This window comes from Daktulosphaira vitifoliae, unplaced genomic scaffold (assembly GCF_025091365.1).
Source record: "Daktulosphaira vitifoliae isolate Bord-2020 unplaced genomic scaffold, ASM2509136v1 Scaffold_5, whole genome shotgun sequence".
Lineage (NCBI taxonomy): Eukaryota > Metazoa > Arthropoda > Insecta > Hemiptera > Phylloxeridae > Daktulosphaira > Daktulosphaira vitifoliae.
In genome coordinates, this window is record NW_026099576.1 from 1,884,833 (window position 1) to 1,896,271 (window position 11,439).

Here is an 11,439-nt window from a genome sequence, read left to right on the forward strand (position 1 = left end):
TCACTTTACTCGATAGACGGTGAAACTACGACTAAACTGTAAACATGTATACAATAGGCTGCATTGAGTAAAACAACATAATCGTAAAAGGAATGTGTCCCTTTGACCTTGTACTATACTAACATAAGTAAAAATACATTAAACTGTTATCTTAAATAATATTACTGTACCCAGTGTGTTGTTTAATAATATCAACAAAATTCATAAAGAAAATTTTTGTCAATGTTAATATGAGTTCAGGTAGGAATCGTTACGTCACTATTTAGGGATTTAGCCTAAATGCCCGTTAGCAGTATTCTAAGGGACCAGCCAAGGATAGCTGGCTAGGCTATATCTACCTTAGGTACTGAAGTTTCCTATTTAATTTATATTCCCTTAGAATAATTACCAAGGGTCGCACTACAATATATATATATATATAACACTCTTAGTTAAAAATGATATAAATATTTATTAAATAAAGAAATATTAAATATATAGTACAACTTGCTGGACTCCCAGAGATGATAATAATCCAACAGAGAGCTGACGGCGACACACACTCTTTCGGTAGTAGCTAATTTAAGTTAAATATAAGCCAAGAGTAATGGTCGCGATGATGGTAAAAAGTCAACTGTCGTTTAGCAAATTATTATTTGACACAGTTTCCGTGAATTACAAAAGTGTTTATGTATGCAGTCTACCCTCCTGTAATATTACGTGTGTCACTGTGTCAACAATATAAGCCTAGTCGGCGTTACAATAATAATGTGGGATATGATCACAAACATGTGATCGTTTCAGAAGTTTTCTATCACACAATAGACATTAAATTATTAAAATGTTGTAATTTTAAAATTAATTTGTTATAATTGAATCAAAAGAGCAATTGTATTACATTTATATTATAAATGTATTAAAGTTTTATTATTAAGTTTATTTATTTTAGATTTTTATAAAATGTTGGACTCTAATTTATACAAGTATTTACTATAGCTATATTTTACATAATTTATTAAATTATTCAAAGGCTTTGATTTAATACTTGATGCTATATTCAACAAAATAAGTAATTTGTATCAAATACGTATTATTATAATTACAATTCAGCATCGTGATCTATCAAGTAAAAAATGTTATCTTGAAAATTTTGATTAACATAATCAAAGCACAATTTCAAAACTTAAATAAAAAATTGCCCAAATTTTAAATAAAACATACTACTATATGAATTAGTTCAATCATTTTATTAATAAGGAAGAATAATTCAAATATGTTTAAAAATATATTAACTTTTTTCTAACAAAAAAATCAAAATTTAAAGTTGGGTTTTAATTTTATTAAGTAATTCAAATATTTTTGAAAATTTTATTGTTTTATTTTAACTATCTTATAATAAAAACCAAAAATATTTAAAAAAACTAATTAGCTGAATACAATGCTTTAGTGACTCTTGTTAAAGTTAATAAACATAAAACTAAGATCTAATTAATCAATTTTATTTTATTCTTATAATCCAAATTCAACTATAAAGTAGACTATATAAAGTAATTAATTAAAAATAATAATTTTAATGATACTTTTTGAAACCATTTTTTTTTTATGAAAATATAACCAAATTTTTTTTTTTAAATCAACTTGATTTAACAGCTGATTAATAAAAAAAATACATATTAAATAACAATATAAGTGATATTTATTGTATACATGATGATTAAAAATTATTTGTTTTTAAAACAAAAAAATATATATAATGTAATATAATACTATAAATATTTTCATTAGTCTCCATACATCACCACACAATACATTTATCAAAATTAACTAAAGAGAAAAGCATTTATTAAATTGTATTACTGGAAATGGTTTTAAAATTATTTTTCTTTAAACTCTCACTATAAAGTCTAATTTAGAATGACTAGTGTTTAAATGATAGTTAAAGGCACTTGAGATAATATTTTTAAAAGAATTTATGAATAGTAAATAAAAGAAAACGAACTATCACAGTTTTCTAATTGGAAAAATCTACAGTGTAATTTATTAAGAGTTGAAAATAAACTTGCATCCACTTCACATATTTCATAACTTAAAAAAATTAATTAAAATACGATTTAAAAGGGTCTTTATCACAGTGAAATTTATTTATGATAAATTATTGAATTTCAAATTATAATTAAATTATCACAGAATGAAATAAATAATTTTTTTATTTACTGTTAATAACATTTATGATTATGGAGACATTGTAATGTGCCTACTGTGCTATCCACCAAATAAAAAACTTATATCAATAGTTGGTTAAGATTTAAAACAGTATAATTAAAGATATTGGTAACTTAATACACGATACAACATATTAAATAATCTATTAAACATTAAATAATAAAGGCATTTAGAAATAAGTAAATATTCTTTTAAATTTATAATAATAAAAACAGCCAAAAATTAACAAAATAAATTATATGATTATTTTATAACACATGATATAATTTTTAATTATCATTTCTCATTTAATATTAAAAACTGAAAATCTTAAGTAAAATAAATAAATGAAGATCTATCAAAGAAAGTAATAATGAATAAAAACTTTCTGCTAAAGACTACAGATATTTTATGATTCTATCCGAAATGATTTAATTCATAAATATAATGGGGCATAATATACAAATCAAACTTTATGTCCTCACAAATGTCTGTGCAGAATAGTTGCTTTCTATTTTCATAAAAATTATCACGTCTATAATGACTTATACATTTTGAAAACAAAGAAAAAATAACAACAATCAAACACTCACACAATGTAACAAGTCAACAATTAATGATTATATCTAGGTATAAGAGAAAAAAATAATCTAAAAAGGTAACAACAATAAATAAACAATAACAATATTATATATTGGATATTAAAATCTTTGGGTCAAGTTGATGGTAGTTTATTAGTACTCGGCAAGGAGTCCACAGTAGATGAATTATCAGTTGTTGTGCTATTATTATTGTTTCTTGGATGTCTATAAGAAACATGTTTACGTAAAGCATCCCTGGATCTAGAAACATGACTACAGACTGAACAAGCGTATTGTGCATTTTGATGAGTCTCCATATGAACGCGCAAATTGTAATGGTTACTAAGTTGTTTACCACATATGAAACACATTGTATAAAGTTTTGAAACAGGTGTTCGAGATTTTACATTATCAGATTGTGAACCCTGAACAACTGGCCCTAAGAAATTTAATTTAATAAATTTTCATTATTATTTAGCAGGTTAAACAAAGAATAAAATAAAAAAAATATAAAACTTATTGAATAAATATTAAAATAATACAAAGATTGAATAAGAATCCACAAATAGCTTTACTTATAAAATACAGAAATTAATTTCGTCTTTATGAATTTTCTTCAATAAATTTTAACTTGATGTATTTTAAATTATTAAGGACACGAAATATTCCTCCTATTACTTATTTATTTAGGTGAGACGTTTATTGTAAGTTCATATATTATAGTGGACATAGACAGAATTAAAAAAAAAAAACTTAGAAAGACTAAATAGTTTTAAACAATTAATTGAAAAAAAGGAAAATTTTACCTTGAATAAAATCAGTGGGTGTAGGAGCTTCTTCACCATATGAAACATTAATTTCTGATGTGGACGGCTTATGTTCAATGTTTGCTACTAAATTTACAGCATTATTTTGGTTTTCACTTTCTGAAACACGTTTAGTTAAATCTTGAGCAACATCCAAATCTGCAAAAGCTTCAGTTTCACTCAATGTAGGCTTAGTTACTCTTAATGACTCGGGCTCTTCAACACGCGATCTTTTCCATCTTGATGATTTTTCAAAAGCTCCACTTGTGTATCCAGGTACCTTAAAAATAATTTACATTATGAATTCTATAATTAACTCTGATGTTTTATTTTTAGCAAATCTGAATTATATAGAATTATTACACTTATTATAACTTTATATTATTTAATATTTATAAGTATAGTAAATAGTAAAACTACCAATATAATTTTTATTTTCGTTTTTTTACATTACAATTCAAATTTTAATAAAGTACTTATTAAAATATTTTTAAGAATAAAAAATCAATACATAATATTACTCAAAATTATTTTTGTTTTCAACTCAATAAATTTTTTTTCAAGGTTGGAAGTAGTTACCACTCTTGAAAAAAAGACTTAAATTATTAAAATGTAGCAATATAATTTTACATGTCGAAAAAATTGGATTTACATAATCTGATTTAAGATTTTTTGACATAATATAAATAACATGTATTTCTAATAGTTGTTTTTTATCTATTCTTATCATTATAATTGTATTTTTCGTTTGATATGTAACAAATGCCAATTTTTTAATATTAATAAAAAATAATTATTAACATTAATAGCAAAATAAAAAAAATTTTCTTCAATATTTACATTATAAAATAATTAGATATTAGTTTTTTGTAAATAAAGTAATAGTAACTTATTAGATCTTTTTAAATTAAAGATTACATTTAGAATAACAGTATTGAATTTATGACGATCATTAATTGAATGTTTTAAAAAACTTAGTTATTTCAATACTTGCTTTGGTATAGATTTATCAAAGTACATTTTTGAATTAAATATTGTTGAATAAGTAACAATTTTATACTTAATAAAAACTATAAAATGATACTAGAATTAATTTCAATGAAACTTCATTTTTTTTCATTTAATTTATATATAGTTTTTGCAATTTTAAAACTATATTTCTTTGTTCTTTGACATAAATTTTCATTAAACTGATTGAAAATTCCAGTCATCATATGATGTACAAACTAAACATTCTCAACATTTTAGATTCAACACCTTTTTTTAAATGATTATCAATTTAAAAAATAGATATCAAAGTATTTGGAACACATGTGAAAAGTATCTGTATTAGTATTTAAATACTTTCTTTAAAATCATTTAATTACTTATTTTAAATATTTTTGGCTTGAAGTATTCAAAGTTACCTAGTATATAAATAAAAAAAAAAAATTTTAGGAGAAAATATATTCATGAATTGTCTAAATATTCAAATTGCAAAATACCGGTATTTCATAAAAATACCCATGAAATCTATGTATTTATACTGATGACTTGAAAATTTCACCATTTTTTGATAATAAGATCTTCTAAAATTTTTAATAATTTACAATAGGATTTTTTAATTTTTAACTGACATTTTAAGTAATTTTGAAAAAGCAATTTTTCATAAATTTGGATTAGTATTTTGGAAGCTATTAAAATTTCATAGTGATTGGTTGGAGATGAGGAGTGAGTGCTGCTATTTTTATCATTAGTCGTTTCCTGGGCATCTTTTCCTACCACCTAGGTATAAAAATGAGAATTACTTCTTAAGTACTTAAATAGTTGTTATCGATCAGTCATTTTCTTAATTAGATCATTTGCTATTTTATAAGCTATTTAAATATGTACATTGCCATTTAGAAAAAAAGTAAAAACCCCTATAAATTATAAGAAATGATTTTAAAAAGTCATTAATTGCTGATAAATAATGTAATATATAATGATAACTGAACTGATAGTTAATGATAACTGATCACTCTGTATAACTTAGAATATCAATATTTATTAACTAAAAACAATCTAAAACTTACATTTGAAAATTCTGCTAAGCCTTTTATGTGTAACATATCAGCCATAGAAAGCATATTAGCTAGTTGATGTTCATACACATTTACTTCACCGCTATACATAAATGTGACTAGAGCACAGAGATCAGTAAATTCAACACCAGGCAAAACAATTACAGGGTGATGACTTGCGCCTAATTCCTAAAATATTGGTTTTTAATGGTATAAAAAAAAATTAAATTTAAGAACTAAGTTCCTTCAACTTTATATCAATTTCTTTTATTTTAATTAATACTAATTTATTTAAAATCAAATACAGAATTAGGTATCACAATCAATCTACTTGTACCCTAAACAATGATTAGATTATTAAATAATTTTTTTTTAATAATAGTTTTACTTTATTTTTATTATTACAAAAAAAAATTTTAATTTAAAATTTTTTGGCTTTTTTCGTCTATATATACAGAGTGATCGGCTAACTATGCCTCAAATAATATCTTTAAAAATACAAGTGTTATAAACAATTTTTTTTTTTAAATCATTATGGATCTTTGATAAGCTGTTTCACAAGAAAAATTAAATTTCTATCATCATCCCTTATACTTAGAACTTGTATCAACTTCAGATTTTCAAATTTGAAAATCAAAAAAAAAATTTTAAACAAGATACGCTACTTCAAAATTTACGATAATGGATGAAAAAATTCAGTAGTTTTCCAACACGGTCACATTATTATTTTATGTAGCAATAAAAGCTACCAGTTTACTGTGTCAACGCATGTAGTCAGAATAACTAAGGTAAGCTTGGTATGTTTATTTATAAAACTAGTAACGCTTATCGAATTAAAATCTATAACGTTTGAGTCTGTTATAATTTTTTCTTAATAAACTCTAAACTTTAGAGTCGTGGAGCACTTAATATTAAATATAATAAAATATTTCTTTTACAAAACATTTTTTTTTATTAAACTAAATCTAATGGTATAAAAAAAAAAATAGGATTGCCTTTTAAAAATATGAAGTTGATACAAGTTTTAAGCATAAGGGTTGGTGGTAGAAATTAAAATTTTCTTATGAAACACTTCATCAAAGATTCATAATGACTAAAAAAAAAATTGTTCATAACAATTGTATTTTAAAAGATATTATGTGAGACATAGTTAGCCGATCGCCTGTATATTATTGATTTTAAAAGACATTAAAACAACTAACTATAAAATTACATTTAAGTAATTTTAAACTCCATCTAGTAAACCCTGTTTTTCATTTTGCTGATCCCTAACTATACAAGTTCATTAAAAATTTAATATTAAATAACAATTTATATTTTATATACCTTCTATATATTTATAAATTACATAGTTAAATTTGAACTTTTATAATTTTATAAGTCATTAATTTGTTAATTAAGTTATTTCAAAAATTCCAAATGACTTATTTATTTTTAATATTAATAAAATACTACTTGTTTAATAATTAAACTTTTTTTAAATTAAAAAGCTTTTTTGAATACTATTGAATTTATTTACATTTTGCTTATATAGAAGAAAAACAATTCTAAGAAACTACACTTTTTTAATAACCTAAAACAGATTTGGTATTTTGTTCAAACATTTTTTTAATTGTGTTGTTTATTAATTTAAAAAAATAGTCAAGTAAACATTGTATCTATAATATATAATGATATAATAATATATATGATACTAAAAAACTATAAGTTTATATTATTTCAGTTATCTTTAAATATAATTTACAATTATTTTATATTAAGATAAATCTTACTTTAGTCAATGCTTTGAAAAGCTGTTTAAAATAATCGCTGCAAGCAGATAAAACAACTCTATGTGCTTTAAGAGTCCTCAAACCTGCACATAGTGTAACATCAGTTAAATCATCATGATTAAGAAGTTGTGGTAAAGTTGACATTAATGAACTTTGGTAATTATGCCATCTTAGACAAAACTGTTGTGACTCTTCTGTAGTCATTTTCTAATTTTCAAATTATATTTTAACTAAAAATTTTAAATTTATTTACTTTAAAATACAAGTTTATAAATTGAAAATTTGTTCCAGTTTATTTAATTTATTTGGATAATTTACTGGAAAATAATAATCTTGGATATTAGCCAGTAAGAATAAAATTCATTATTATTCTATATAAGTTAAGACAGATTTTACAATAGGTTCAAATTTTGAATTTATTATAGGCTTACCTTTTGTTCGTATTTTTTAATAATTTTATTTGGAATATTTAACCAAAATACCACATAGAAGATCGAAAGGATAAATTTTGAATGTAAAAAAAACAATTACATTCAGTTTAATAAAGAGCTGAGCAATACTAATTTTTTTTATTTGATTTTTCAAGAGCACTTGGAATTTGTGATAAGGTTAAAGAAAAACACGTCACGTGATAAAATAACAGCTGTTATTTATACTTATTATTATTAGATAATTATATTACAATATAATATTAATAATTTAATAATATTAATGTATATTGCTATATTATGTTATAAAATTATTCACGAATAAAATAAAATACAATATTATACTGGACCAAAGATAAGTAGAATAAACAAATATATACATTATACTATATTATTACTATCGCAAATAATAAAATTTACAAATGGTTAAATAATTCGCGTACTGAAGCTAGAAAAAAAAAAGTTTGAAAATTTCATTTTATTCTTAAAATTTACAATAGATTGGTGTTGGCTCTTCATCTTCCTTCTGTCATTGACCGTGCTAAAGTGCACATATTTCTTGTTATTAATTTACAATAAGTAGAGCTGCCAAGGGCGAACGGCCAGGTCTTTTCGCGCAAAGCACCCAGACCATCTTCGGAGACTGGGTATCGTTTTCTTTTATAAATATAATTATGTAATGTGCTATAATTTACTTATTATTTTTATTTTATTTTATTATAAATTAACTTAATTTTATTTATGTGTGGAGGTACGTGTTTCCTCTTTCTTCTAGTCAACGTTAAGGAGCGAGTGTCCAGATCGCTCCTGGTGTTTTTCATTAATTTCCGATTAACATTAATGAATGTGTTACAATACCGTCTGTGATGTTAGCCATATTATTTGATTTTGTTTAAATATGTTATTTTATTTTTAATACCTTTCTTTGTAGACATGGTTTTTGATACACTCGTATTTTTGTCCATGTTTAATTCAATTTTCTTTATTAACAATCAAATAAATTTTCTAATTAATTTTAACTGTAATATTTATTTTATTGCGCGAGTAACTTAAGTGCTCGCGTATATTTTATATTGTTCCTTAATTTAAACACGAGCTACAGTATGTTTTACATAACAACCACTTACAACTTCAATTATTATAGTTGTGGTTAATAAACCACGAGGTGTTATCAGAGCCGTATTAAGCTATGTTGTCGCCACGGGGTAAATTAAAATGTGCCACCCTTTGGTATATTTTTTCTTAAATACTTTTTTTTTTTCCGATTAATAAAATCAGTACCAGAGCAAGCAGGGGACCTGCCTCGGGCTCCGCAGTTGGATTAGTCCACCCATTTTGTCTTTAGCCTATTCAGTTTTTTTGTCGGTTGAGAAAAAAAAAGATCTTTAAGAAAAATAAATTTAAAAATTACTCATATATATATGTATTACGTATCTTTTAATATATTTTTACTATATTTAAATTTTATCTCACATATACATTAAAAAAAAAACCCAGCACAGGGGGGTCGCGGCACAGTGGTGAAGTGGCATAGATGGATCAAGTATAATGATATCTGACAGTGATTAAAATCACTATAAAAAAAAAACGCTTCGATGCAAATCTTTAGATCGTGTTTAATTTTAAAAAATTGGTGGATTATTCCAAAATCTACATGCTACATGTTCTGCTAGTTCCTTATTAATATCTTGATTAAGATAAAGTATGTCGAATGAAAAAGGGATTATTAAGAAATATTATTTCTCATAAAAAAATTGTGTTGATTCATACACTTTTCAATAAGTTATAGCATTATTAAGTTAAAAATGTAATAAATAAAATCGAGAATTTTCACACAAAAGCCATTTTCACCGTTAAGACAAAATAAAGTCCGAATTCTTTTTTTCATAAAGTATGTCGAATGAAAAAGGGATTATTAAAAAATATTATTTCTCATAAAAAAATAATGTTGATCCATACACTTTTCAATATGTCATACCATTATAAAATTAAAAATATAAAAATATAAAAAATAAAGTCGAGAATTTTCACATAATAATAGCATTTGGTAGCCATTTTCACCTTGAAGATAAAATAAAGTCCGAAATTTTTTTTTTCCATGATAAAGTATATTACATTAGCTTTAATTTAAGATATATATAAAAGTGTCAGACTTTCCGGAACACTTTCAAAATTTAAGTTGAAAAAGTCAATTTTTTGTGAAAAAGTTGTCATTTTGAATCCCCCCCTGTAGGCAGGTAAAAAGTCAGATTTATAAAAAAAATATACCAAATGATAGGTAAAGACATCATGCATCTACAAAAAAAAGAATTATATTGATCCATACATCTTTCGAGAAGTTATAGCATTATAAAGTTAAAAATATAAAAAAGAATTTTTTTACAAAAATCGTATTTTTTTTATTAAGTTTAATGTCTGTTTTCACCATGAAGATAAAATAAAGTCCGAAATTTTTTTTTACCATTATAAAGTATATTACATTAGCTTTAATTTAAGATATATATAAAAGTGTCAGACCTTCCGGAACACTTTCAAAAGTTACGTTGAAAAAGTTCTACTTTCTATATGCATTTTTATGTTTTGAATCCCCCCTGTATTTAGGGAAATGGTCCGATTTAAAAAAACAGTATGTCGAATGAAAGATCTATATAAATACTACTTCTCATAAAAAAATTGTAATGATTCATACATTTTTCAAAAAGTTATAGCATAATAAAGTTAAAAATGGAAAATACAAAATCGAAAATTTTCACACAAAAATAGCATTCGGTAGCCATTTTCACCATGAAGATAAGATAAAGTCCGAATTTTTTTTTTTGCATAATAAAGTAAATTACATTAGCTTTAATTTAAGATATATATAAAAGTGTCAGACTTTCCGGAACACTATCAAAAGTTAAGTTGAAAAAGTTCTACTTTCTACATGCATTTTTTAGATTTGAACCCCCCTCGTATATAGGAAAACGGTCCGATTTAAAAAAAACAGTATGTCGAATGAAAGATCTATATAAATACTACTTCTCATAAAAAAATTGTAATGATTCATACATTTTTCAAAAAGTTATAGCATAATAAAGTTAAAAATGGAAAATACAAAATCGAAAATTTTCACACAAAAATAGCATTCGGTAGCCATTTTCACTGTGAAGACAAAATAAAGTCCGAAATTTTTTTTTTTCAAATTAAAGTATATTACATTAGCTTTAATTTAAGATATATATAAAAGTGTCAGACCTTCCGGAACATTTTCAAAAGTCAAGTTGAAAAAATTAAATTTTTGTGAAAAAGTTGTCATTTTAAATCTCCCCCTGTGGGCAAGTAAAGGGTCACATATAAAAAAAAAATATACCAAATCAAAGGTAATGATATCATGCATTTATATAAAAAAAAAATTATATTGATTTGGTTATTTTTAAAAAAGTTATTACAATTTTAAGTAAAAAAAATTGAAAAAATTTCGAAAATAAGCGATTTTTAAATTTGTAATTTTTTTGGAGGTTTACCTCATTTACGGGGAACGAGGGAATTTTTTTCAATTTTGAAGGGTAATGTCTTCGACTAGATACGATTTGTGATCTTTTGACGTATCGTTGAAAGAAATCCGTTCGGTGAGAGCTGAGAAAAAGTGG

At 23.8% G+C, this 11,439-nt stretch overlaps 1 protein-coding gene across 2 annotated transcripts; it reads right to left on the reverse strand.

Moving 5' to 3' along the window:
- Positions 1-1,459: 1,459 nt before the first annotated feature.
- On the reverse strand, positions 1,460-7,968 carry LOC126908353 (zinc finger protein 131-like). Of its 2 annotated transcripts, none has more exons than XM_050690349.1 (5): positions 7,814-7,968; positions 7,383-7,612; positions 5,623-5,799; positions 3,569-3,848; positions 1,460-3,201 (listed from the first exon to the last, which is right to left on the reverse strand). In XM_050690349.1, the coding sequence occupies exons 2-5, from the start codon at positions 7,584-7,586 to the stop codon at positions 2,897-2,899; spliced, it is 966 nt and encodes a 321-aa protein (XP_050546306.1). In that variant the 5' UTR covers positions 7,587-7,612; positions 7,814-7,968; the 3' UTR covers positions 1,460-2,896. The 2 variants fall into 2 exon arrangements, with proteins under 2 accessions (XP_050546306.1, XP_050546308.1); XM_050690351.1 differs by having other exon boundaries at positions 7,383-7,589; positions 7,814-7,967.
- Positions 7,969-11,439: the final 3,471 nt, after the last annotated feature.

Bases quoted from the DNA above. Each gene is read 5' to 3' on its own strand.
- LOC126908353 (XM_050690349.1), bottom strand. From the start codon at position 7,586: ATGACTACAGAAGAGTCACAACAGTTTTGTCTAAGATGGCATAATTAC. The intron at 5,800-7,382 runs GTAAGATTTATC...CCAATATTTTAG, and splicing joins TTTTCAAAGCATTGACTAAA to GAATTAGGCGCAAGTCATCA. The intron at 3,202-3,568 runs GTAAAATTTTCC...TAAATTTCTTAG, and splicing joins ACCCACTGATTTTATTCAAG to GGCCAGTTGTTCAGGGTTCA.